Source organism: Hirundo rustica, chromosome 2 (assembly GCF_015227805.2).
Source record: "Hirundo rustica isolate bHirRus1 chromosome 2, bHirRus1.pri.v3, whole genome shotgun sequence".
NCBI classification, from domain to species: domain Eukaryota; kingdom Metazoa; phylum Chordata; class Aves; order Passeriformes; family Hirundinidae; genus Hirundo; species Hirundo rustica.
Window position 1 is genome coordinate 28,768,231 of NC_053451.1, and position 26,306 is coordinate 28,794,536.

At 49.5% G+C, this 26,306-nt stretch overlaps 3 protein-coding genes across 3 annotated transcripts; 1 reads left to right on the forward strand and 2 right to left on the reverse strand.

Moving 5' to 3' along the window:
* Positions 1-2,948: 2,948 nt before the first annotated feature.
* PHB2 (prohibitin 2) lies at positions 2,949-7,053 on the reverse strand. Its single transcript, XM_058419183.1, has 7 exons — positions 6,927-7,053; positions 6,762-6,846; positions 6,597-6,676; positions 5,996-6,180; positions 3,746-3,875; positions 3,154-3,292; positions 2,949-3,048 (listed from the first exon to the last, which is right to left on the reverse strand). The coding sequence occupies exons 1-7, from the start codon at positions 7,051-7,053 to the stop codon at positions 2,949-2,951; spliced, it is 846 nt and encodes a 281-aa protein (XP_058275166.1).
* A 241-nt stretch (positions 7,054-7,294) lies between these two features.
* On the forward strand, positions 7,295-11,372 carry EMG1 (EMG1 N1-specific pseudouridine methyltransferase). Its single transcript, XM_040055410.2, has 6 exons — positions 7,295-7,457; positions 7,543-7,644; positions 7,982-8,123; positions 8,482-8,540; positions 10,123-10,272; positions 11,047-11,372. The coding sequence occupies exons 1-6, from the start codon at positions 7,311-7,313 to the stop codon at positions 11,158-11,160; spliced, it is 714 nt and encodes a 237-aa protein (XP_039911344.1). The 5' UTR covers positions 7,295-7,310; the 3' UTR covers positions 11,161-11,372.
* A 218-nt stretch (positions 11,373-11,590) lies between these two features.
* Positions 11,591-25,484, reverse strand: LPCAT3 (lysophosphatidylcholine acyltransferase 3). Its single transcript, XM_040055408.1, is given in 15 exon segments — positions 11,591-11,936; positions 12,049-12,175; positions 12,285-12,443; positions 12,984-13,131; positions 13,718-13,884; positions 14,164-14,250; positions 14,917-15,025; positions 15,432-15,610; positions 16,658-16,695; positions 16,779-16,872; positions 17,023-17,129; positions 17,241-17,348; positions 25,287-25,338; positions 25,340-25,441; positions 25,443-25,484. Coding segments are annotated over 14 exon segments (1,509 nt in total). The 3' UTR covers positions 11,591-11,936; positions 12,049-12,058.
* Between the last annotated feature and the right edge of the window lie 822 nt (positions 25,485-26,306).

The window sequence follows — 26,306 nt, forward strand, 5'->3', positions numbered from 1 at the left end:
TCAGTGGAGGAAGACTTCTCCTCTTTTCAGCCAGGAAAGCAGAGGGGAAAAAGCCCAAGGTGTAACAATGCAGGCCAGGACACAGCACAGAGATGCTTCTGTGACCTGGAAAAGCAGGTAAACCTATCCTCACCAGCAGACCTCACAGGCAGCCAAGGAGCCAGCCCTGGTCACCCACACAGCTGGATGAGCATCCAAACACCTTTCTTCTCTCCCCACACTATGATGATCAGCCAGTGACCACGAGCGTATTTCTTTTGTTCCTTTCCCTTCATCATCCTCATTCTAATTTCAACCAAGTAAAACTTCTGTTCCACTTCCCACTACATAAAATAACCTCTTTTTTCCCATGCACTGAGCACACTTAGACACAATATCACAATATAAATTTGGTTGGCTGTTTTTTTAATTTTTACAAATATTTGAAAGCATCACTGAGCAGACAGTGACACAAGTAAGATATTCCAGCAGTGACAGGCACCCGATGAATGGCATTGTCCTGAATTCAGTCCCAGGTTCTCTTGGGATCAAGAGTGAAAGAGAAACAAAATTTACTAAAAAAAAAAAAAAAAAAAAAAAAAAAAGCCTGGTGCTGATGGCAGAAGAACTCCCTCACTTGGCCAAAAAAGAATTTGATATCCTACACAAATCTAAATATTAATGAAGATTAGAGGCAAATATCCACATGGGTTAATACCAGTAAGCCCCTTTGCCCCTTCTCCAAATTTAATTGGCGGGATGAGGAAGGAATTACAGCTGCCTAGAGGCAGAGCCCACTCCTGTAACTGAATCACCACAGATGGAGCAGAGGCATGGGGACCAAATCCAGCTACTGGATTAAAAACTTCATAGTGAGGACAAACACTACTAGTAGAGGGAGTTCAACGATCCTCACTCTTATCTTCTGCTGGTCAGCAACGCTGGTTCTAGGAATCTTCAGCTTCTTTCATTTCTTCCCTTTGAGTAGGAGACTGTCACTGAAAGGGAGACAGAAGGGAATCATCAGTCCAGACAGCACAAGCAAAGCTGTACCAGCCCCTCAGTACAGATTCTGAGGTATGGAGTATCACACCCAAAGGATCTGGACATCCAAGTCCTTCCTATTAGGCAGTTTGTTGTTTTGGGGTTTTTTTTGTTTTTTTTTTTTAAATTTTATTTTCCCCAAAGCCCCTTAAATCTTCTAAAACAAATGTGACAGGATCTGGTCAGAGGTGAGGAAGAAGGATGTTATAATCAAAGATCCCAGAGAAAAGAAACCAACTCTGGTTTCCCTTCTCAGTTCTGAGAAATCTAAACTTTTTGCTGCATCCTGTTAGCACTGCCAGCTGGCACTGCCTTTTTCAGTAAACACTGGACAGATGAGGCAAAGCCACCAAACTCCAGACAGCTCTGAAAGCAGGAAATGAGGCGTTCTCGCATTAACTGGAAAGCTTTCAGGGTAAAACAAAAGTATCCCCCCTAAAGACTGTCAGCCCAAGGCAATACAAATTCCCACGATCATTTGCCTGGCTCCTTACTGCCCTGTCTGCCATAACCACAGGATGCCCTGTACATGTGATAGATCAGAGAAGGCCCCACAGTTACTCCTGCCTTTCCATGCAAGGCTCCTTATGAGGCACACATGGAGCTCCAGTCACTGCACACTCCATGTATGTGTCTGTGTGGTCCCTGCAAGCAAAGCTTCAAGTTTCACATCATAAACGGCAATTGAGGCAGAGACTGGAATAAACTTGCTGGGGCCAAAATGGCCCAGGCCAGAAACATCCCAGGCACCAGGAAACAGAAACACCCGAGTTCCAGTACCAACAAAAGGATCAAAATGTACAGCGCCTTACCTTCCTCTGTGTCAGCAGATGCAGTAAGGGGTGGATAGTGGGAAAGAAAAAAAAAAACAAGAGTAAATTGATTAGATTTAATAAAAATCCCCATTTCCACAGTACGAGAGGCTGCTTCCTACTTGGCTGTATCCTCTGGCCTCAGGCTCCCCTCAGAAAAAGATCCTGAGAGAGCTCCAGCAAGGGAAGCACCTTCCCAGGTAGGGTGCAGACAAACCCAGGCACCAGCCCCTTTACCTGGTGAAGGCCTCATCCTGCAGGTTCAGTACCAGGTTATCTGCTGTGAGATACACGCGGTTTTGTGAGGCAGCAATCTGAAAAAGAAATGCATTACAGGCACGGCACCAAGGACTAAGAACGCACATGGGGGAATAGCACTAGGAACCTATCTCCCCCTTCAGACACAGCACTTGTTTCCTTCACTTAAGACCTCAGTTAAATCAACGCATTCCCCAAAACAACTCCCTAACTTCCTGACTTCCCATCCCAGAGCCATCAGACTTTCTAAAATAAGTGCTCATTCTGTCTCTGTCACAAAGACCTTTGATCCCACATTTACTTGTCCCCCTTTCTCAGCTGCAGGTAACCAGAAGCTTTCGGTGGCTACAGCTGAGGGTGGGTGATGGAATCTGATGTGGATCTGGCCTTGTCATATGAAGGGCACGAACTCTGAGCCTCACATCTAATTGCAGATCCTTCCTAACTTGATCTCTACTTGAGCAGAGAAAGGCTGGGCAGGAACAAGGATCAGGACAGGGCAGATCACATTCGCCTTAAATTCATCATGTGGCCACTGGGCTGGGGGGGACAACACCAGGACTGCAAAAGGACCAAGGGAATCCTGTGCCCCAGCGCTCACCGTTTTTGAGATGTTTTGAGCAGCTCGGATCTTACGTAGCTTGATGTAGCCTGGATTCCTGCTGAGAGCTTCCCCGAGGTACAAGGGAACACAAGTTAAGGAAAATCCAACAGAAGGCACTTACTCTCAAGGAATTCCTCCTAAGCCATGTTAAAGAACATCTTAGTGGGCAAAAAGCAATCTCTATCCCAGTAACACAGGCCTTTGGGTAGGCATATTTTCACCTGCCCAAATGAAGAACATTATGGATACAATCACACACAGCCAATAAAGGTCAAACTTTGCAACAAGGAGCGCAGGCCCACGGCCTCCTCTGCTCTGCCTGTAATCTCAGACAAACCTTGTTCCAGCCAGCTGGAGAAGGAGGGAAAAAGAACAGTGACCGGCTTGAAGCTATGATCCGATCACAGTCTCCTAAGCATGAGCCCAATGAGACAGTCTCAGCACTGTCAAGCTCACAAGCCACAGCCCTTAAAATCTCCAAAGCAGGATATCATCTTGGCAGCTGTTGCTTCCCCCTCGGCCTGAACTATCTTCTGCTTCTGCTCCTGCTTGGCCTTCTCCACCAGGAACTGGGCACGCTGTGCCTCCTGCTGGGCTGCAGAGAGAAGGGACACAGGCATTGGAACCGCATTGTGTCTTCCATCAGAACCTCAGAGCTGAAGCCCAGGGGCTCTGCTTCCCTAAGAACCAGTAACATTCTGGGACCACATCCAAACACAAAACATATCTGAGAGCAATTTACCTTTTCTTGAGTAAAACCCACAGCACCCAGAGCCTCCACATGTAACCCCATAGTGAGCGACAGAGACCCAGTCTGAGGAGGAACCTTAGTTTTGGGAACTCAGCCCCTCCGACGGTCTATTCCATTAGCTACTGGTAACACTTGTGAAATAAACCTCTTCAGCTCTGTTACTACGGAGGTTAGAGATTTGTAAGCCTGCACCTGTACCCATACAGTGACACACTAGCCCAAATTCCACGTCCTTGTTTAGTAATTCAGTGAAAAGGCAAAGGCAATCCACCTTTTTCGGGCACCAGTGGAACTCACCCACTTGCTTAGCCTCCACAGCAGCTGTGTATTCACGGCTGAAACTGAGCTCTGTGATAGCCACATCATCCAGGATGAGGCTGAAATCCTTGGCTCTCTCTGTCAGTTCTCTCCTAATGAGCAGAGACACCTGAAACACAAACACAGCAGCAGGAGTAGTACTGAGCACAGGGTGTTCCCCACTTCCCACAGGCTCCAAAAGTGAAGCACGACCGCTCTTCACATTCCCCAACCCAAGCTCCAAACCATGGCCATCAACACCATCTCTGAGGAACATATCCACTGCCACAAAAAGCACGTTCAAAACTATCACAGCTCATTTGTAGTCACTACTTAACTGTTCTATGCAAGTAACACCGTGAAAGAAAAAAACCTTGAAAGCGTCTTTTGCTTTCACATCCTGCCACATCCAGTTCCATAGTTCCCAGTTTTGGCAATAAGCATTTCCTTCTCCACCCTGGATTTGCCACTGTTTTCAGGCTGTGCTTTCGCATAACTCTATTCCAACAAAGAAAATACTACAATTTTTTCAAACCTGTATCACGTCTCTTCATTACAGTAGCTACTTGTCTAGTGTAGCTACTTCACTTTTTTCGGCTGCTTTGGGTGGGTGTTGCTGTTAGATACATTGATTTATTCTACATTCACTTGCCAGCACTTTTTTCAGGCAGCCTGACAAGCCCTGCACCAAATATTGACCTTAACAAAAACTCTTGCTACAGTATCACATGCTTGGCCAGCCGAGCATTTGCTTTTACTTTTACTGCAGCTGTTGCTGAGCAGAACTCTAAAGAGTGACAGAAACCTTTTCTGCGTGAACTGTGAGTGCACAGCTTCATAAAGTCACTTAATTTTCTTCTGACTATCAATCCCTTCAATACCACATCACTTTATAATAACAAGCACTGTATGGATACATGGCAAGAAGACAAATGCAATTCAGTTTGTTCAAAAACGTCAGAGATCAAAGGATGATTCTTATCTGAGATCACAGATGCTTAACAGCCTTTGCTTCCAATACAACCCAAATCCTCACAGACAGTCTTTGCTGTCCCATCCTCTCCACGCATTATCTTTCCAAAAGAAGACTTAAAAAAATCCCTCCAGCGTACTCCACGTGGATGAGCACAAAAGCCTGAAGCCCTTGACCAGGGGGATACAGATAATTTCTTGTAACAAAACCCGGACACTCGGTTCTACTCTTTGGTTCTTTTGACATGGATCAGAGGTGTGGTCCCTGGTAGTTAAAAGATGCTTCGTATTTCATCTAACAACTTTTCCTCTTCAGCACCCTCCTGGTCCCGCAGTACCTCCTCTAAAACCTTTCAAAACAAGAGTAGCACCTCCTCTCTGCACCAGCTGCTACAGGTGATCAGAAATCCCTGGCAATCAAACTATTACAGTACAAACTTGCACAAACAGGCACTTTTAAGTTAGATATTTCTAATACTTTGCAACACTCCCCCAGAGGACACTCTAAGCTTTTTCTAATCAGAGCCTGCAGGGAGGGTGCCAAGACAACTGAGCCAAGCTCTTCTCAGTGATGTCAAACAATAGGACAAGAGGCAATGGGAGGAAACTGGAACACAGGAAGTTCCACCTGAATATGAGGAATAACTTCTTTGCTGTGCAGGTGACAAGAGCACTGTGACAGATTGACCAGAGAGGGTGTGAAGTCTCCCTCACTAGAGACATTCCAGAACCATCTGGAGGCAATCCTGTGCCATGTGCTCTGGGATGAACCTGCTTGAGCAGGGAGGCTGGAGCACTGACCCACTGTGGTCCCTTCCAGAGACTGGTCCTTTCTGTGATTGTAAACAGAAGTTATTTGCTACCACTGTGTGGCATCCATCACTGAGAGGTTAGTGCTTTGCTAACTGCTCGTTCCCATGGTTTCTCAGATCTTTTAAAACTGTCTGATCTGACAGTTGTTCCGAGATCCGTATTTTCAAAGCCAGTTCCGGTGACCCTTGCGGACCATGAAGTAAACCAGCTCTCCCTCCCACAGGGTTATTTTGGTGCAGTTTTGCACCCTGTGCACCAACACACCCACTTTCCTCCTCAGAAGCCGCCAATGGAGTCTTTGTACCTGTACTAGAATCAAACCCTACGTGGGACACGCTTCCCACGTGGACACACCGACCACCGGCTGAGTTCAGCTACCCATCCTTTACCTGCCACAGCTCTCCCCTCCCCGCGGCTCGGCGGCTCCTCTGGTGGCCCATCCCAGCCTGCCGCGGCAGGGCTCACCTGTGCCCTCTGCGTGATGAGCTGCGAGGCGTTGAACTTGGCCACGACGCTCTTGAGCACCTCGTTGACGATGGAGGGCAGGACGCGCTCCTCGTAGTCCAGCCCCAGGCGCTGGTACATGCTGGGCAGCTCGGCCGCGTTGGGCCGCGTCAGCACGCGCAGGGAGATGTTCACCATCTGCAGGTCTGCGGGGACAGCGAGGGGCTCAGGGCCGGAGGGGAAGCTGGGCAGTCCCCATCTGGCCCCTCTCCGTCAGGAACGGCAGCGGTGTGACAAGGAGCAACCGGCGCCAGCCGGGAGAGGGACATTTTGGCTGGGAATTAGGAAGAAATCCTTGATGGTGAGGGTGGTGAGGCACTGGCACAGGTTGCCCAGGGAAGCTGTGGATGGCTCAACCCTGGAAGTGATCCAGACCAGGTTGGATAGGGCTTTGAGGAACCTGCTCTGGTGAAAGGTGTCACTATCCACGGCAAGAAACTGTGACTGAGCGATCTTTGAGGTCTATTCCAACCCCTTAACATTCCGTAATTGTTTGAGGAGCGCCAGAACTACGGCCGAATTCCCGTCCCGTGCCTCCCCCCTCGTGGCCCCTCTACTTCACCTTTGGAACCAGTGGGGGAGGAGATCTTCCGCGGCCGCGCTCGGATATCGTAGATGATGGGATACTGGAACCAGGGGATCCTGCGGGGGGCGGAGGCGCGTTAGGGGCGAGGGCCTCGCCGGGCCAGGGGGGCTGGGTGGGGGCCGGGTGGGGGCCGGGCCCTACCTGAAGTGCAGCCCCTCGGCCAGGATGGTGTCCTGCTGCACGCCGCCAATGCGGTTGAAGAAGATGGCGCGCTGGCCGCCCTCCACTGCGGGGAGAGAGCGGGGGCTCGGTCAGCGCGAGCGGCGGGCGCGAACGCTCCGAGGGGCTGGGGGGGACTCCACTCACCAATGAAGACGGACTCTCGCACGCCATAGGCCAGGGCACCAGCGCCCAGCAGCAGCTTAAGCGCGGTGCCGACGCCGCGGGGGCCTGTCGGGAGGCGCCCCGCCAGGTCCTTCAGGTTCTGCGCCATGGCCGCCCCGCCGCCGCCCCCGCCGGGAAGGACACCGGAAGGAGCGACCGTCAAGGCGCTCCGGCGGGAAACCGCGGCGCCCGGAGCGCCCCCGCTGCCCCTTCCCTCCCCCGGCACTCGCCTTCCGGCGCGGCGGCCGCGGCGCTCCGGAAGCGAGTCCGGCCGGAGCCAGATAGAGGGCGCGCCCCGGCGCCATCTTGGGTGGCCGCGGCGGGAAGGGCGGGGCCGGGGCGGGGCCGGCGGGGCCGCGTGACAAAATGGCGGCGCCCAGGCGGCCACGTGGGGACGCGCAGGAGGAGGAGAAGGAGGAAGATGAAGAAGGGCGCTCGCTGGAGCGCAAGCGGCCCCGCGGGCAGCGGCGGCTCCTGGTCGTGCTGGAGGGGGCGAGTCTGGAGACCGTGAAGGTGCGGGCGGTGGGAGATCGGGGCGGGTCCGGCCGTGTCGCAGGTGCCCTCCCTCCCCGCTCACTTGTCCGTGCTTTGGCCGTAGGTGGGGAAGACGTTCGAACTGCTCAACTGCGACAAGCACAAGGCGCTGCTGCTACGGAACGGTCGGGACCCCGGGGAGGTGCGGCCTGACATCACCCACCAGGTACCCGCTGGGCCCGGCGGCGCCTGTGACGGCCCGGGCTGCTCGGGATAGCCGGGAGGGCGGCTCGGGGCGATCGTCCCTCGGGTCTGGGGCTCCTCTTGTGCCCCTGGAGCCCGGGGACGAGTTTGGCTTCCCCCGCTATGCTGGTGGATTTTAGGTTGAATCGCTGTTTGGGACTGAGCTTGATTTCTTAGCATCGCGGCATGACATCCAGTAGTTGGATGAGCTTTCAGCCTCAACATCGGTCCCTTCTGCATTTGTGGGGGCTAACCCTTAATTTTCCCTAGAATTCTCTCTCGTGTGCCTGTTTCCACTACCGTGTGCTTTTCGCTTTCAGAGTCTTCTGATGCTCATGGACAGCCCCCTGAATCGGGCTGGGCTCCTGCAAGTTTATATCCATACCAAGAAGAACGTTCTCATTGAAGTCAATCCCCAAACCAGAATCCCAAGAACTTTTGATCGATTCTGTGGTCTCATGGGTAAGTGATTCAAACCCTACACCAGCTATAGAATAATGCAGGAAGGTGTTCAGGATTGGAGGAGCTTCGGGAAGAGTCAAAAACTGGCACTGACCTTAAAATGTGAAAGTGAGAAAAGAGCAGAGATGTGAAAGCATCTTTCTCGGACGTTCAAGGATGCATAAACCCAGCTGTGTTCCTTTGCACAGTGGGGAGTGCCTGCAGGAGGTCATGCTGTCAGCAAAGTAACTTTTTTCAAGCTCTCTTGGGAACTCTAAAGGCAGATGTTTTGTGTATCTCAGCTTAGCCAAAGCATGAAATTCCTCCAGGAAATTACCATATAGCTGAAGTGATTTCTTTCTTGTTTTCTCTTTGCCAGTTCAGCTGCTGCATAAGCTCAGTGTTAGAGCAGCTGATGGGCCTCAGAAACTGCTGAAGGCAAGTATTCTGTAACTGTTCACAGCTAGTGTTGCAATATTCTAAGGACAATGTAGGAAAGATTTTTTGGGGGAGGGGGGAGGTGTTTTTTTTGGTTGGGGGCCCTGGTTGTGGGTGTGGTTGCTATTCTATTCTGTCACATTGTTGCTGGGGGTCCTGTTTCAGGGGAGTTCTCCCACTTCCTACCTGGCTAGGAGCTGCTGCTGCAGGAAGGAAACCCCAAACACACCAGTCTGGAGCTGAGGGATCTGTTTCCTCACGTGAGCCTGGCTGCCGTGCCTGAGCATTGACTCTTTTTGGGTACAGCTTTTAAAATGGCAGAGAGAGGTGGAAATGAAGATATAATTAACCTGAATGCTTTCTGCAGTCAGAGGGGAAGACTGGATAAACCACAGGGACAAAGGGTTTATCACGATATTGGATTCCTTGGGTGAAGAACTACCCTTGTTGCTGGAAAGGCCAGAAAAGCAGCAGCCTGAGGAAGGTGATGGTGATGTCATCTTGGCAGGGAACACTTGGCTCTAGCCAGGGCATCTGCCCCAGGACACGGTTCAGCAGGCAGGGAGGGACAAGGAGCAGCCTTTTCCACACAGGAGTCTCATGAACCTGGCTCAAGGAACGTGCCAGAACAAGGAGCTGCTGGGCTGGAGCAGGACCTCACTGCGTTGTTCCTCAAGCAGCAGCAAGATGAATTAATAGTGACTTAAATGTGTTTTGTTACTTTCTTCTGGAAAATCCAGATTCCCCAAAGAAGGAGAGTGGTTTTAAATCCCAGAAGCAGCCTGCTTGCTAGCCAAGATGAGACAAAGTTGCCTAAAGGGGACCATAGGTCCTCCATGCCCTCTCTCTGTGCCTGTTTCAAGAGCATATTCCAGATACACACTGAGATTGGCAACATCTGGACACACCTGCTGGGGTTTGTTCCGTCCCTCTGCCTGGGGATCCTGACTGTGCTGCCCAGTGGGTACTTCATGGCTTCTTTGCAGGAGAAGGTGGTGTTTGGGATGCTCTTCCTGGGAGCAGTGCTGTGCCTCAGCTTCTCCTGGCTATTCCATATTCCCTACACTCACTTGGAGAAGGTCTTGCAGACTATTTTCATTTTGGATTATTTCGGAATCGTACTGCTGGTCCTGGGGAGCTCTGCTACTCGTTCTACTGTTCCCCACAGCCAAGACTCATCTACCTCTACATCACCTGTATCCTGGGCATATCTGCCATCACTGAGCCTCAACCCATCTGGGATTGTTCTTGCTCAGGGACCTGGGTTTACTTGGTGGGTAATCAGGGGGACAGGGAAACAGGATGTGTGCCTCAAGGGGACTTGATTTTTGGGTGAGGACATTCTGTGATGTTGAATTGTGTACCTAATGTTGGTTGTTGAATGACACCACCACTGTAATTTGTAAATACCATGGACAGTGAAGATGAACTGCTCCAGATGCACCACTCATGAGCTCCCGGTGCAGCCTGCAACCAGCTGATGAATTTTTCTGTTTGTTCGCTGCTTTTAGCAAACAATGGATCTAGCTATGTGTCAGGGTCTGTTACCTCTACACCCCTGTTAACTTTCTGCTCCCTGCAGGTGATTAAAAACCCGGTCAGCGACCACCTGCCCGTGGGCTGTATGAAGATTGGCACCTCCTTTGCAGCGTCTCAGGTGTCAGATCTGCGCCAGCTGGTTCCTGCAGCGGAGCCGGTTGTCATTGTGGTGGGAGCTTTTGCCCACGGGTCGGTAAGTGTGTGTGTCCCTCATCTGGGGCTGTAAAAAGGTTTCAGTCTTGTTCTGAGTATGGAGGTTTTATCTGCCCCTTTTTCTGGCTCGGTTTTCCCTCCACCTAGACTCCCATTTTTTCCCATATGCTTGTCAAATAACGGCCCAAAACTGCAACATCTGGGACTGTTCTCCCTTCTGAGGGAGGGCATTAGTGAAGGCTAGCAGTTTCCTTGCTGAGGAAATACTGTGCCTCTGCAGTTTGTTAGGGTTGGAAGGGGTCTCTGGAGATTGTCCAGTCCAACCCCCTGCTAAGGCAGGGTCAGCTGGAGCAGGTGACACAGGAACATGTCCAGGTGGATTTTGAATGTCTCCAGAGAGGGAGACTCCACAGCCTCCCTGGACAGCCTGTTCCAGTGCTCTGCCATCCTCATCATTAAGAAGTTCTTCCTCCTGTTTTGGTGAAACTTCCTGTGTTCTGGTTTATGGCCACTCTCCTCGCCCTGTCGCCGGGCACCAGAGGAAAGAGCCTGGCACCATCCTCTTGGCACCCACCCTTGAGATATTCATGTGCATTAATGAGATCCCCTCTCAGTCTTCTTCTCCCTAGACAAAACAGGCCCTGCAGTCTCTCCTCATAAAAGATGGTTCCATGTCCTGATAATCTTTCTAGCCTCTGCTGGACCCTCTCCAGTGGCTCCTTGTCTTGTACTAACGGAGATGGGGCTCAGTGAAAACTTTTTGCAACTCAGTTTTTTTTTTTCTTTTCTGTTTTTCCCCCCACTCTTCTCCCAGGTCAATGTTGACTATACAGAAAAGATGGTCTCCATCAGCAACTATCCCCTTTCTGCTGCCCTGACGTGTGCTAAAATTACTACTGCCTTTGAGGAAGTGTGGGGAGTAGTATGAGCTTCTGCCACTACTGCTGTCATGATGGACTTGTATACAGTAACTTCACATTCTGGAAAGGCTCTTTAACTTGGGTGTGGACCTGGTGCGACTTTGGGCTCCTGGGAAACACTTCACCTTCATTCTTGTAGCTTCTGAAGCCGTGAGACTTTAAACAGACTGCCCCACTGACCCTTTTTCCTCCTATTAAAGGTACCTTTTTTGATGAAAAAGCGCATGTGAATTTTACTTTCTCATTTTTTCATATGTGGGCAGGCTGGATCCCCTTATAGCAGGGACTTGGCCCGAATTTGTCACAGAACTGGAATTCTTAGCTGTGCCCTGCTCACCCTGGTGTCACTCGGTCCTGCAGAATCGTCTTGCTCGGTGGCATGTGACAGTTCACACTCCCACACCGAGGCACCCAAGAGGAAAGGAGCTGGAGCCGATGTTAAAAAGACCAGGAGCATTTTTTTTATCTTAGATGACAAACGTAGAAAAGTCAGAAGGTGGCTCCAATCCAACGCAGCACCTGCCGTGAGTGTGGTACAATCATCTGGTATCAGCGGAGAGACGAGCGCCGGCCGCGGGGCGGCAGAGATAAGGCAACAGACAGAAGGTGGAGGGTCTCAAGGAGGCTCGCTCGGATCCCCTCCTTTCGGGTCTCTGACCCTGTGCTTTCTCCTTTCCCCTCCTTGCGTTGAAAAATAGTCATACTTCAACACAGCAAACTTGGCAGGTGATGCTTTGCTTCCGGAGTGTTAAATCAACTCCTACGAATGCACAGGTGGTACAATCTGAAAAACAGAGCAGCCCTGGATTTGCTTCGGTCGATTTGATGTTTGCTTTTCACACCTCGGGCTGCAGCACTGCTGCCCCACTTTACCTCCTGGTCTCGTACAGCCTTACCTTTTGGCTGTTATTCAGCTCTTTTTAGCTTTTCCTTTCGTGGCACAATTAATCTGCGAATGTAAGGCAACACCAGCAGTAAGGTGAAGAACAGCACGTGGCCAAAGAAATAAATAGACCTGTACACCTGTAAAGAGAAAGGCAGGGTTGGGGATCAGCAACCAGCTTTAAGGCAAGAACACGATGAGGGAACAGGGTCGACCATGTGAGGTCGTCTCCTTGTGGCGACTAAATACCTTCATCCATTTGTCCCAGGTGAAAAGGCAGAATGGCACCAGGGAGTAACCCATGAACATCCAGTGGTTAGTCTGCTGCAGCACGTAGAAGATGGGCCGCAAGACAGTGATGGAGGCCAAAGTGCTTAGGGGAGGACTGTCCCGAACAAGGTTCATGACCTGATTTAAAGAAAAAAGCCAGAATTCTCAACACTTGGATGTCCTGTGGCTGTATATGCAGGTTCTGGGGCTAAAGTTCCCTATCCAGCTGTGTAAAATGTGTTTTAGTAAGCAGCTAGTCTAAAAAAGTGGCTATGTACCCTGTCCTGGCCAAAGTTTTAATTAAGAAAATACATTTTAATAAGGAATGTTGTTCTCTCAGTACTAGGAGATTAACAGGCATTCAGCTCATGTGTTTGTCCTCCAATCTTTCCAGCTGCCAAGCACTTCAGCCACCCTCTGCTCATATGCCAAGTTTTCCACTTTTCTCCCTGTCAGCTTCTGCAATATATTTATGGTTTGCCCATGCAGAAGGCAGCAGCCTGCTGAACTCCTGAGAATAAAACCCTGCAACGCTTGAAAACCAATTCCAAAGTGAGCAGCTATTTTTCATATTTAATGCAAGTAAAGCCTTCAGCGTGGCACTTCCCAGACTCAGGGGGAGAGGCTAACCTAACACCTAGCCCCCACCCCTGTTCTGGTAAGTCAGACAAAGCCCACCTGTCTTTCCACAATGACTATGAGCAACTCCATCTGAAAGCACACCAGGTAGCCAGAGTGCAGCCCGTGCCAAACGGCCAGGAAGAACAGGGCCAGTGCCTGTGACAGCAGTTTGTTGCCCAGGAACTTCAAACGCTTGAAGATGTAGCTAGAAAAGAAACAAAATGCTTCCAGGTTATTATCTGCCCTCCCCTGGCTGTGTCAGGGATGAGGGGACCTGATGCCTTTGCACGCTCCGTGGTGACAGATACAGCATGACCAGGGCAAAACCTACATCAAAACAGTGTTAAAGAAATCCCAGCTATAAGGGGGAGAAGGGGATCATTACATACAATTTATCTGTGTGTCCCAGCAAGTGCTGAACAAAAAGCCATCTGAGTTTTGGCATGGGGAGCACCAAGAGCCATGATGCAGGAAACAGCTGTCAGAGCAGCTCTGTGGCTGGCTGAGCAGGCAGGCAGCCCCAAGGGCTCGCTCTAGTCCCATTCTTTCCTCTGCTGCCATCAGCTGCTTGCCTTTATTAATGAACTGCCCTTCCAGGTGAATTAAAAGGTCTCTCTAACCCAGTAACCCAATAACCTGTTTCTCAGGGCACAGCAGCAAAACATGGGAAAAGGTGCACAAACTGAAAACTGGCACATTCCTCCTCTAATGCTCCTGCTTAGCCTAAGGTCTTGGTTCTGCTGACAGAACAGAACTGACACGTTATAGAAGAAAAATTTTGTCCTGCTCACCGGGCCACCCAAGCATTGGTGTTGATGTTGAAAGAAGCAATGGTCCCTGTGAACAAAGGCGTTGTCTCATATAGCCAGACCTTCATGTTGGCACAGGCGTTCCACAGAGGCTTTCCATTCTGGTCTTTCCCATTGTACCCCAGACCAACAAGGATGCAGACACCTTCCTATCAAAAAATGCACAAGATGAAAATGTTGCCCTTTTATTTGCTGGAGAAGCAGAGCTGAGAAAGTGCTGACTCTCACTGAGCTGAGAGCATCACTAGAGATGGAACAAATGGATTAAAAATTGCCTTTTAGTTAGCTAGCCTTTGCTAACTTAAAGCAAGCTGAACTGACCTGCACTGATCTCCAGATATCTGGATTTCTTCCATTTAGTGCTAAGTCCAAGAGGCTTGGACCTTTATTCATTTGTCTTTTGCTTCTGAAACGACATCTAGACTCACCGTAACAAGCCAGCAAGTTACGTATTTGTAGAGTATAATCTTGCCCCAGATCAATATGTAACCACAACGGAACCAGAAAGGCTTCTCCTGCAGAGATAAGAGTGAAGCAGAGTAAAATAAAACCTGGAGCTGAGTGGCCATAATGACACAAGGTAAGTGGGATCTCATCACCGTCTTTTGTTTTAATCTGATGTAGGTGTTAAGACATAGGGGCTGGGCTGCCAGGCTTACGCAGACTTACACATCATTCTCCTTCCTTTGGTAATACTTGGCTGTACTGAAATAGGTGGAGTTTGGAAAGACTCTGGGATTAGCATAATCAAGATGCTTGCTGATAATCTGCCGGTAGGAATTATTTGTTAGGAGTTTTCCAAGAACCTCAAAGATTATGGTAAGCCTTACAGGTTCACTCTAGTGAAATTCTTTGCACAGAATGGTTAAATGGAAAGAGATTATAAGATATGCCTATTAGGATTCCAAAACCAACAGTAGCATTTAAGATCAATTATCTATTTGTAAAGATTTTAATTTGTTTCAGTTCTGCTTAACACATTCCTGTTCTGCATCAGATGGAATCCACAGGTGGTAAAGCCAAATCAGCTGTGGAAAAGCTTATCACTAGCTGCTGACTTATTTTCAAATTGATGCAAAAATAAAAAAAGAAATCAAAAAAAAAATTCCGCTCTTGTAGATCCAGTGCCCACCAGAGAAGTGGAATTCTTCCACACCCCACAAGGCCAAGTGAATACATACCATATAGTCATCTGAGGTGAGGTATTCATCAGAGATGTACAGGCTTGACAAGGTGTAGGTTACTAGAAACAAGAGACCCAGGCTCAGGCGCTTGAGAGCAGGCACAAAACTGAGAAAAATACGAAGGTCAAATAAATGCCTTGGAAAGAGACCATCAAATTCATAGTTTTAAAAGCAGAGGTGGAGAGGAGGAGGTAGGGGAGACAGCGATAGGGAGTCACAACATTCCACTGCAGCAGCTGCTTCCGTTTGGAAAGATGGGATGCAAACATCACCAGGTTGGACCCGAGTCTGTACTAGAGATGTCAAATGGTTGTTGATGTTCGTGCCCTGGAACAATGCTGGGACATTAGGCAGAGTTACGAGCCACTTTTGAAAGACTGCCTTGTCTCATAAATCACTTCTGGTTACAGAACTTCTGTGTCCAGGTAAGAAGGCAGTCTGCTGCAGGGAATGTGGAGAATTCAGCATTCTAGGACCGTAGGAAGGGGAGAAGCCAAGCAGCTTTGTATTACCTATTGGGTCTCTGGCCTGGAATGTCAGTCATCTCGCCCCTTGCCAGTTTCTGATAGTCTGTCATGGAGAACTGAGGCCCAACCATGAAGGCACCATAGAAATAGGAGAATCCTGAGACCTCCAGCAAGGTAGGAACCCCCCGAACAGCAAATCGCCGCTGCTCAGGGTTCAGGAACTCCTGCACCAAAGGGAGTGGCATTAACATCATCCCAGGGGTTTCATACTAGCTCTGGATGTTATGTCCTCACCCTGCCTCCTTACTGGTGTCAGTTCTTGCTCCTCATGGACATGGAGCTTTTACACTTAGTACTTGATGGCCATTCCTCTCCCCAGCCCTCTCTATCCCCACCCCCTCCAAACAGCAACAAGATCCAATGGTTGAGAGCAGTTGCACAGATCTCTATCCCTAAATAAGCTCCAATCGTGGAAGGGATCTACTGACATGCATTCCTGGCAGCAGAGTAGGCATAGTAGGAGCACCTATTCCAGTCCCTGACTGCAATTTCATGTACTCTTTCTTCCAAGACCTTATTGTGCTACAATTCCTACTTCTTGATGCAAAAATTGTCTTAAAATTCTTGAAGCTTCAGCTCAGGAAGTTTCAGCTTGACCTCATTTTCCTGCAGTCAGCAGTGATTCCATAGATGCTACCAACTTGGCCAGGCCTCAAACAGGAGATGGGGAATGCAAATACTTGAAGCAGGATTGAGGGACTCTACCATGTGTAGTGCCCTCTCCCACACGCTGTGCTGTGCAATTTCTGGGTTTCATCTGAGCTAAAAATGGGGTCCTAACAAATGGTGAAGGGCAACCATTGGCAAGGACATGGTAAGACTAATCAAAGGAAAGGAAGATGGGAATTGAGATCCAGTACTGACTGTCTGCAAGATAAAGGTATAATACCCACAAAACACAGCATCAGGGATTGGGAATCTAATGCAATAGTTCTGGGGGAAGGAGATGGTGGGGAATTTGGAAGGGTCAGAATAATATTCTGACATAACTGCAACAACTTCCGTCCATCTCTAATCACTACTGTCTCTGTTCCAAATCATTCTGTTCCACTCTAGAATTCAGTGCCCTCAAACACTCACAGAGGCTGCCCTCTCAGCTGTGGCTTTTACCTAACAATGCAGCTTGCTAACTCACATCCTTTGAACTTGATTTTCTGATCTCTAGCTCACTGGGGCAGCACGGAATGACGGAGAAATGGTTTCTGACTCACCGGATCTTTTCCTCCATCATAGTAATCCATGGCCAGACCTAGAGGTGAGAAACAGTGGCTTGAAGCCCCGGGATGGGCACAGCTTGCAGAGAGCAAAAGAGAGAAGAGAGGTGCCACTCACCAATCAACTTAAGTGTCAAGACACAGTGTGGCATTGTCCACTTGATGTCATACTGCTCTGTGGCTGTGAAGTAATATCCAGCCATAAGGTATGTCTGAAAGAAACCATTGTTTGGGTTATTCAAACTAATTCCTCCAGCTGGTTTTGATCTGCCTCCACTTTTCCACCCACAGTTGCCACTGAAGTGCAAAACTGAACAGAGGCCTCCCTTCTACAAACCCAGGGAATAAGAAAGAGGGTTTACCATCTGAAAGAGGAATGTGGTGATGACGGCAGTGACTGTGCGACCCATTAGTCTCAGTATGAGGAACTGGATTAGGACACATATCAGGGAATGAAGAAACTGCATCCCTGTGGGCAGGAAAAAGGAAGAGATAAGAAATAGAAATTACATTTACAGTTCCTCCCAAATGGCTGCATGCCCTGGGCCAGGCAGCTCTCTCTTCCCCAAACTCAGCTTACCAAAATTGAAGTAAGCAATTGAGAGTCCCGTGAAGACATTGTAGAGATGAATGAGGTAGGCCTCCTTCTGGAAGAGGAAATAGCGCTGGAACAAGGCAAAAGGATATCCTGAGCAGAGAGAGGGAAAAAAAAAAGAGTTGTAAATGAGTTTAGACAAATATTTGTCATTAATCAAACTACAGCCTTGTTGAACATGCCATTAGGAACATGTACTTTACATGATACGTTATCAACACGGGGCATGGTGTTAATTCCTGATACTGCATTTTCATTTTGGGAGAGAGGCTCCAGATTAATTACTCTGTACAGAAAAAAATACTTTAACGGGAACATAATTATAGCAAAACTGACATTGAAGTGCAGAAAATTACAGTATTACAGCTTCTGGCTTCATTCAATATATGAGATGGATAATGCTGAAATACATGAATCACACTTTAGCCTCTGATTCATTTCCCAATTCTGTGACAAATATAATGAACATGGCAAGAAGCTAGATTGGAAAAAAAAAAAAAAAAGGGAGGGGGGGGAGGGGGAAGGTAAAAGCTTTATGGTTAATACCATTACAATGTCCCAAAAAGCTCAGTCCCACTCCCACCTCAATGAGTTCTTTGAGCTTCAATTTCAGAGCTCCTCAGGTGACCTCCAGTAAGACACTCTTGCTTTTCTAACTCTGCAACTTTGGATTTGCATCTGATTTGTGAACTACTGGGTACACAAAGCTGTAACTAAAATCCACTGGTACCACGCATGTGGTATTTTTGGGAAAAAAAACCCCAAACAGTCAGAAGCACTTCATATGGAGCAGCTAAGAAAAGTTGAAGGGTTTTTTGTTTTTTTTCCTTGCATTTTCTGTGAGGTAACTCCTAGTCTACATTAGGAATGCCTCCAGATTATTCATCTGTGGCTCAAGTGAGAAGGAAACATTTGTAAAGCACTCCGGTAGTACGGTGAGAAGCGTCACACAGAACACCACGATTCAATTAAATTCTGTTGTCTAGGTGAGTTTCACAAAGCATGCAATAAACATTGCCACATAGTAGACAGTAAATATAATATGTCTTAATACACAGCGGCACAGGAAAGAGTTGCAATTAGCGTTTCTAAAGGCGTGTGCACAAGGTGCTGAACTGGGATACCAGAAGCCACTTTAATTCTGGCATTTTGTAACTTCACTGCTCTACTTTGCAAGCCTGTGTGTTCTCTTACCCTGCTCAAAAAAAAAAAAAAAAGGGGAAATTCATCACATACCACAATACTGGCACCCACACTACTTCTCATCCTAGCTGGAATCAGGAGCTGTGGATGGAGCTCTGCTACCTGCACTAATGGAGCAGCAGTGGCAGGAGGTGGTCATGTTTTATATGGAGCAGTAATAAAAGGTGATGAAATGCACATTCTGCCCAGAAGTGTATGATGGATGGAAGGCTCCCAATAAGCAAGGCCAAGTCTAGTCACTACTGCGAGAGGAAATGAGAAACTCTGTCACGTTATTTGAATACACGGCTCGCAGTCTGGCACTGCTGACAGGCCCGAGGCATTTTAAGGCCCTCTCCATCCCCGCAAATCCCTTGGGAGGGAGCCCTGGAGCTGGGGACTTCTGGGCTCTTTTCTAGATCCTTTTGGGCTCACGTTCTACTGTGTCCCGTTGCGTACCTGCTGCCTCCTGAAACCGAGCTGCTGCTCTCCATTTCCTCAGCCTCCTCTTTTGGTTTTCCCTGCTTCCTTGCTGCTGTCCCTTCCTCCTTTTGTGTCCCACGCCACAGGCTGCTTTCTGGCCAGCCCCACATACCACGGCTCTCCGCTCCCAGAGCCTGGCAACCTCCCTCCTGCACATCCAGCCTGCTCTCCCTTCCAAAAGAGCTCTCCTCTCCACACCCCCCTACAAAACGCCTTACCCAAGCCAGCCCTCTCCCATCCCTCTCTTCCATGCCTTTTACACAGCCCACTCCTGTCCCATTCCCACCCCCCCAGCGCTGCCCTGAACACCAGCTGAGGGGGAAGGAGGGAATTGGCAAGGGGAGCTCATCACATGGGCTCTCTGGGGATACAGGAGTAACTCAAAGAGTTGGAGCAGTCCACATGATTTACAAAAAAAAAACAAAACAAAAAAGCAGGATTTTCGACTGGCCTTTTAGTCAGAAACATACAAGTGGGGATTGTTTGTTCACGAGCCAATCTTCCTGGTGGAGGTTAATAAACATAGGAAGAACACAGGCTTTGAGAAACGGAAAGTAGTAAAAAATATGAAGTTTTACCATCAGATTAGATCAAGAGTTAAAAAGATGAGGTTTACTGTGGAAAAATGTTTCCCCCTTCTGAGCAAAGGGGAGAAAAATTAGATCAGAAACACAGGCAAAGCACAATTTATTGCTGTTCATCAATATGCGTGGTTTTAAACCTTAATTTTAAAGGGTCTCCCACTCTCTTTAAAATCACTAATATTTTGCAAAAGAGTAAATTTCTACCAATTTTTTTTCCCCCTCTAGCCATTTCTATAGACATAATTAAAGTATGACTGAATACTATAATGTAACTAGTGCTCCTGCTCTTTCAGAGACCTGTCTCACTTGTCAGCCGTGCTCCTTTTTAGCTCTACACAGGAGATCATGTCATGGTTTGGGTAATGCTGCTCTGAAGGAAAAAGAATTATGAACCCTTGCAAATAGAGAGTTACTAATAATACACACTTCATCATAGTTTTAGAAACTATAAACTTAAAGCCTGGCCTTGCACTACGTGGCTGCTGTGTCAGTTCAAAAGTCACAACATCAGCCTAAATTCTTCTGGTACCTGGAGTAATTTGTTAGTACTCTGGACTGCAGTTTACCTACAGTTCTGCTGCATGAGATAATTTTCTCAGTTTTACAGCTGGGCCAGTTGCACGCTGCAGATACAAACTTTAACCCTCAGAGAGCAGCGGATGCAGGGTAGCAATGGTCATTCTGATGTGGCCCCTGCCCTTTGGAACACTCATAAACTATCTATGAAGCAACAAACAATCTCTGCTGATAACAACATCAGTACTCCTGCCCCACTACCGTGTCCCTGAGGCAGCCTGAATTAGCACAGCAGCTTTTGGAGTTATGGTTGCCTTCTGGCAAGATGGATGTCACCTTTGGATGTGCCAGCAGCAGGACGCTGCGCTGCTTCTGCCATTCAGAGCAACAGGACAAGAGTCCCTGCTCCTCGCTGCCAAGAGGCTCTGCCCAGCAGCTCCCACTCTGCCAAACTCCTCTTTCACAGCTCCCTAAGCAGAGTGGAGCGAGCGGGAAAGCAGCTGTAAGACTCCTGGAGAAAACAGCAGGGAACTTCTGATCCAAACTCATTCTTCCCTCAGCACCAGGGAGCTGAAAACCAGCCTGCGCACAGAGCTGGGGTTTGCCTCTAGACACACTTTCTACAGAATGGAATTAGCAATTGAGACTATTTTTATTTTTTTTACTTCACAGGAACAAGAAAACCACGTAGATGGAAGGAAAGGACAAGCTCAGCTTCTTGGTCACAACCATTTGGAAGAGTAATGGGCCACTGCACAAAGCCTAGGTTGTCCACGGACACAAGAATCTAATTGAGCAAAAGAAGTTAAATCATCAAGAAGGTGGATTAGCAGGAGAACATTTCATCTAATCCCAAGCAAAAATAGCGCTGTCAAATTTGCCATCTTCTGGACTGGGTTAAGATGCCTCTCTTTTTGCAGAGATAAAGCTGCAAATAAGAACAGCAGGAATATTCTTTTCATCTCTGCACCCTTTACTTCCCCTTTTATATGCAGTAGCTCTATCTCATCTTCAAGCTAGTACCTCTATTTTTCCTCTTCTCCCTTTTGCTGAACATTTAACTCCTCCTTTGTTAGCATCTAGCAGGGCAATTGTCTCCATTTTTTTACAAGAATGCTAAAACTAAAAGGAATGGGATGACAGGAAAAAGTGTGTTAAAATACCAGCCTTACCTAATATTTTGACTTCAAAGTTACTCCTTTCTATCGCTGCAAAAGTGCCACACCTTGTTTAACACTGGGTGCATAAACATGAGTATTTTAATTCAGCTCAGGAGTTTGCCTTGAAAGTCCACTCATATGCTTTAGTTTGCATAACAGAACAGTCTCAAAGTATGTGAACAAGGCTCTCTTCGCATGAAACTGAACAGAAAACACACTCCAGTCAATGGGTGATCACAGCGTAATGCCTGACTGAGGCAAATCCAAAGCAAATGCTCAAAACCCCCAGACAAGTCTGCTCTATAGGTCTGCTCCTACAACTTGGGAGGGAAGCAGTAGGTTTCTGGCACCCACTGAGTAAGAATGTGTTACTTTCTGCAGGTCCCTGCTATGCCTGTGGACGGAGGAACACTTTCCCAATGCTTTTCCTGGCAGGTCTGGACAAACCAGCAGGGTCATTTCTGGCTCAGGGCTGTAAACAGCATGTTGGCCTCTCTCCATATTATGCAGGTAGCTCGCAAGGCACTGTGTAATACTACGGTCAGATAAATGGCTTTAATTCTTTGGGACTGTACAGCCATGCAAGAAACACGAGCAGCAGAAAGTATTAAATACACAGTGCCATAAGGCCTCCTGTATCCTGGCTTATGCTTTGAGCAGTGACAGCAGGAAACAAATCTGTCCCCTCTCATGCGAGGACAGGAGCAGCAGCACAGAAACCCTGTTATCTCCTTCACACCACCGCAGCAGCTCCAGTGGGAACACTGGGACCTGGACCTACTGAAGAGTGCAAGCCAGAGTTCATCTCTCAAAGACATTCTCGTATGATTGACAGACATTAGTGTACTGACATATCACAGGTTTTATTGTGGCGGGGTCCAGAACTCTGCTTCAGGTATTCCTGCTGTTGGTACCGCTGCCAAATTGCAGATTCATTTCCTCAAAGGCTGCCTATGCGAATTTTTACGTGGGGGAAGTCTGCAGTAAGTTTTTCATCTTGTACAATCCAGGTAAGGGACTCTATTCTAGCTGTATTCTCTGCTTTAAAATTGCAGCATGTATAAACCTGTCTCTGATTAAATACAAAGCTGTGACTAAAATCCCCATAATTTGCTCAGCAATGTGCCGTTACTTGTTCACTGAAACAACGTGGAGCTCTTTAGGACTACTCTGGTTTTAGTTCTTGAATGTTCTTCCCTCCTCCTTTCTCCTTCTCTTGTTCTCTTCTGTATTTAAATTTTTTTTCAGTCATGTCAGAACGCCAACAGTTTTAAATAACCGCTTTTGGTTATTTCAGATCATTACTAAGCAAACACTTATTCTGAATCAAGAGAGTAAATTCAGAGTAATTTTTCAACAATAATTCAGCTTTCTTCAGAAATTAATGTAAGAAGTCGAAAAGTCCTTTGTGATTCTTCCCCTTTTTCAGAAGACTATTTTTTACCGGTTTGTGGTGATCTTCTGAAAGTGAAACCCTAGAAACTGTTGTCACAGTAAAACTGCACAGTGTAGATAGGAAACTGCATCACAGAGGAAGAAATAAGCAACAACTTCTTAGTCCATCTTTAGAACCACGCTTCATCCTCGTGGCCTTGCTCTGAAATAATTCAGCAGTATTAGCTGCAGCCAACAAAAACAGTTTTCTTCCTGAATCTATGTAAACACCTGAAATGGAGGAAGTGAAGGAAAAGCCATACTTAATGTCCTAATGCCACTTCCAGCTTTTAGAAATGCCTTTCATTTATACCCCATGCCATCCTATGAAGTGGTCATCAGCACTAGTTGCATTACCAATGAGATTAAAAGGATTGTAAACTAAGCTGCAATTAAATGAACATTTCTTTGTGCTGGGCTAAGGAACTCCTCTCACTCTGCTCTCAGTTTACTCTGTAGTAGTGTTTGGCCCTCCCTTTTAAAGTAATGGTATAGGTATAATGCTTTATCACCCAGTGCTTTACCCATCCATTAAGCAAGAGAGCTGGAGTCAGTCCCCTCTGCCTGAGTGGTTCAACCTACATGACCTGCAAGAGTGCCAAACTGCAGGCAAGGCTGTTTTGCATGCCCTGAAGCCTTGTGTCTGAAGTTATGCCTTCCACTGCATCTAATTAAAAGATACCGAGCTAGGGAGAAAGGACAGGGAAAAGGGCAGCTCCAGCCTCCTGGTTTGGTTTATCCACTTGAGGCACGCAGGGGAGAGATGTGAGTGGTTTTCTGGAACCTGATACCCACAATTTTAATATAAATTCTAAAGATCCATTGAGACTACGCGAAACAGATAGTGGCCTTCCTTGCAAAGGGACACTGGCATCTCAGTGGCTTATTGTCAACACTGCACACAGAACATTTGTAACAGCACACAGGAGCCTCACGCTTCCTTAATCTACTGACTGCAGCAGACAGCTCTTATCATCATTAGGACAATAATTATCTTCTGTTCATTTCAAAGAAGTGGTGCTGCTCACCCATATGACGCTGAGCAGGAAAAGTCCCAATGCCGTGTCCCAGCTTACTGCCAGCAAGAAGCAATTCGGAGAGCATGATCAGGGTGCATTCTGCAGAGCCCTCTCTCTGCCGTGGCTGCCTCCACACACGCTTTCTAGGACCTTTTCTGCATCAGCGCTTGTTAGACTGGTCCCTCGGTTGATCTGGGTGACTAATGTTGTAGTGAACTATCTGCTTTTTCTGGTTTAGGTTTCTGCCGAGCAAGTAAATTAAATCGGATTGCAATTAAAGGACCAGAGAGAGACGCGGGAGAAAGGCAAGCAGGACTTTCCCTGTTCAGCCGTGGGGAGCTGCTAGACTAATTAATGCTGGCCTGTGTGCCTGTCCTGTGTGTCTCCTGTCACTTCATTCTTTCCTTTGCAGAAGTTCTGTTTAACAAACTTCTATGTTGAGTTCAAAATGATAGTCAGCTCAGTCTCCTGTATACACCCTTCATGGGAAGAATGTTTTGCTCAGTTTGATCTCACACATCATAAATCAGGTAGAAATAAGTCTGGTGCAGACCACGGCTACAAAGTGATACAGTTTTTCTTGCTCGCATTTCCTTTAAAAATATTATACTTCTAGTTAGCCAAAGCAACTTTATTTTGACAGATGACACAGTAGTGGTTGTATCACTTCAACTATACTTTCAGGTTCAGAGGAAAGCTTGTATTTCCTTTCTGCTAGGTGACTACACCACCCAATGCTTTCACAACCCAAAGTTTCCCTGAGCATCTGCAGAGATTACGTACACGTACACTTGAATTAATGTTTTGGGAGCTACAACCTCCCCCTCAATCGCCAGCCCACATCACAACTCCAGCCCTGCCTTAACCATTTCGCATGGAACTCAAGCATCTCATGTTTACATAAGCGCAGGCACAGTGTGTTTTGCAACACACTTCGCGCTGCAGGTGGAGCGCAGGACATCACCCCAGCTCTCCCGGCACTGAGCTGGGAGGTTTTGCTCACCCTGCCCGGCAGTGCCCCTGATGACACGCCACTCCTTCACGGTGCCACCACTGCCGCAGGCGCGGGTGATGTCCCCGGGCAGTGACGCCCCCGCACTCGGACGGGGCGTCACCGGAGGGGCTGAAGGGATTCCCGAGCGGACACCCCGAGCAGACACACGCTCGGGGGGCACTGGATACACACGCACCACCGGGGCACTCACGGGACAATCGCAAACAAAGTTCCCGTGCCCGGGACGCGGACCCAAACCGGGGTCTTTCGCAGGCACCCCGGGCTCCTCCTTGCCCCGCTTCCACAGCCGGCCTGCCAGGACCGCACCCCGACCCGCCCCCGGAAAACAAGAGCGCGCTCCCCCTCTGCACCCGGAGGGCGGGGGGCTCGTCGCGGGCAGCCGCTGCGGGGCACTTCGCCAGCGGCCCGGGCGGGACGGGCGGCGCCGGCGGCGGCGGGATCCCTCCCGCCGGCTCTGCGCGCACACGTGGCCTGGCGCGGCGGCGCCGGCACAGGTGCGGCTCCGCGCGGGAGAGGCGATGCCCGGCCCCCCGCGCGGCGCGGCGGGGCACGGCGGCGGCGGCGGGGTTGCCCGTTCCCGCGGCGGGCGCGGAGCCCCGCCCGGGGCGCCGGCCCCGTCGACCCCCGCCCCGCCTTACCCATGAGGATGGACAGGATGAGGCGCAGCGCCTGCTCCGACGAGCCCAGGGCCCTCGGCCAGCCTCGCCAGGCTCCAGGCGGACCCCGCCACCGCCATCTTCCCCGCTGGCCGCCCCGCCGGCCGGTCGCGCCCCGAACCCGGCAGCGGCACCAGCCACCGCGGCCCCCGCACCGCGCGCGGCCCCCTGCGCGCCCATTGGCTGCCGCGCGGCCGGCCCCGCCCCGCCGCGCCTGCGATTGGGCAGCGGTGGCAGCGGGGCAGGGCCCTGCGCGCACTAAGGCAAAGGTTACCGGCGAGTGGGCGGCGACGCGGGCCGGCCCCGCCGGCCAATGATTGGGGGAAGCGCCGGCGGGGGCGGGGCCGGGGGCTCGGCGGGGCGGGGCCGGGAGGGCGGGGCGGGGCGCGGCTGCCGATTGGCTGCGGCGGGACAGGAGAGCGGCGGGGCGGGCCGGGGGTTATTCGCGGACACGAGGCGCGCGCGGGGGGGCGGGAGCGCGGGCGGCGCCTGGGCCGCGCTCCGGGGCCTCGGCCGAGCTCTGGGTCCGGCTCTGGGAGTTAGGCTGAGTCTAGCTCCGCTTCCTGCCCCCGGGTCCTGCACACTGCCTGTGGCTTTGGCCTTGACCTCAGCCGTGGCCGCGGCCACAGCCCCTTCCCCGGTCTTGGCCTCGTCCTCGGTGTGAGCTTCAGCTCGGGGCATTGCTTGAGCTTCCCCAACGCCGCCAGCTCCCGCTGCCCCAGGGGCTCCCAGAGGACAGAACCCCGGTGCCTGGCTCGTTTGGCCCAAAGGGATCTGCTTCCCATGCGGGCATTATGGCAGCAGCTGCGCCTGTGGTACCCATCACAGCAGTGGGCACAGTGTCAGTGGTGCCCAGCAATAGGGCGAGGAGCAATGGCCACAAACTAAGCCGCAGAAAGTTCCACCTCCACGGGGAAAAAGTTCTTTACTCTGAGGGTGGCAGAGCACTGAAGATGCTGTCCGGGGAGGTTGTGGAGTTTCCCTCTCGGGAGACATTCAAAA

Excerpts from the sequence above, each read along its gene's own strand:
- EMG1 (XM_040055410.2), top strand. The coding sequence starts at position 7,311 with ATGGCGGCGCCCAGGCGGCCACGTGGGGACGCGCAGGAGGAGGAGAAG. Across the intron at positions 8,541-10,122 it reads GGCCTCAGAAACTGCTGAAG|GTGATTAAAAACCCGGTCAG; the intron begins GCAAGTATTCTG and ends TGCTCCCTGCAG. Across the intron at positions 10,273-11,046 it reads GAGCTTTTGCCCACGGGTCG|GTCAATGTTGACTATACAGA; the intron begins GTAAGTGTGTGT and ends CTCTTCTCCCAG.
- PHB2 (XM_058419183.1), bottom strand. The coding sequence starts at position 7,053 with ATGGCGCAGAACCTGAAGGACCTGGCGGGGCGCCTCCCGACAGGCCCC. Across the intron at positions 6,181-6,596 it reads CTCCCCCACTGGTTCCAAAG|ACCTGCAGATGGTGAACATC; the intron begins GTGAAGTAGAGG and ends CTGTCCCCGCAG. Across the intron at positions 3,049-3,153 it reads GATTTTAAGGGCTGTGGCTT|CTGGCTGGAACAAGGTTTGT; the intron begins GTGAGCTTGACA and ends CTCCTTCTCCAG.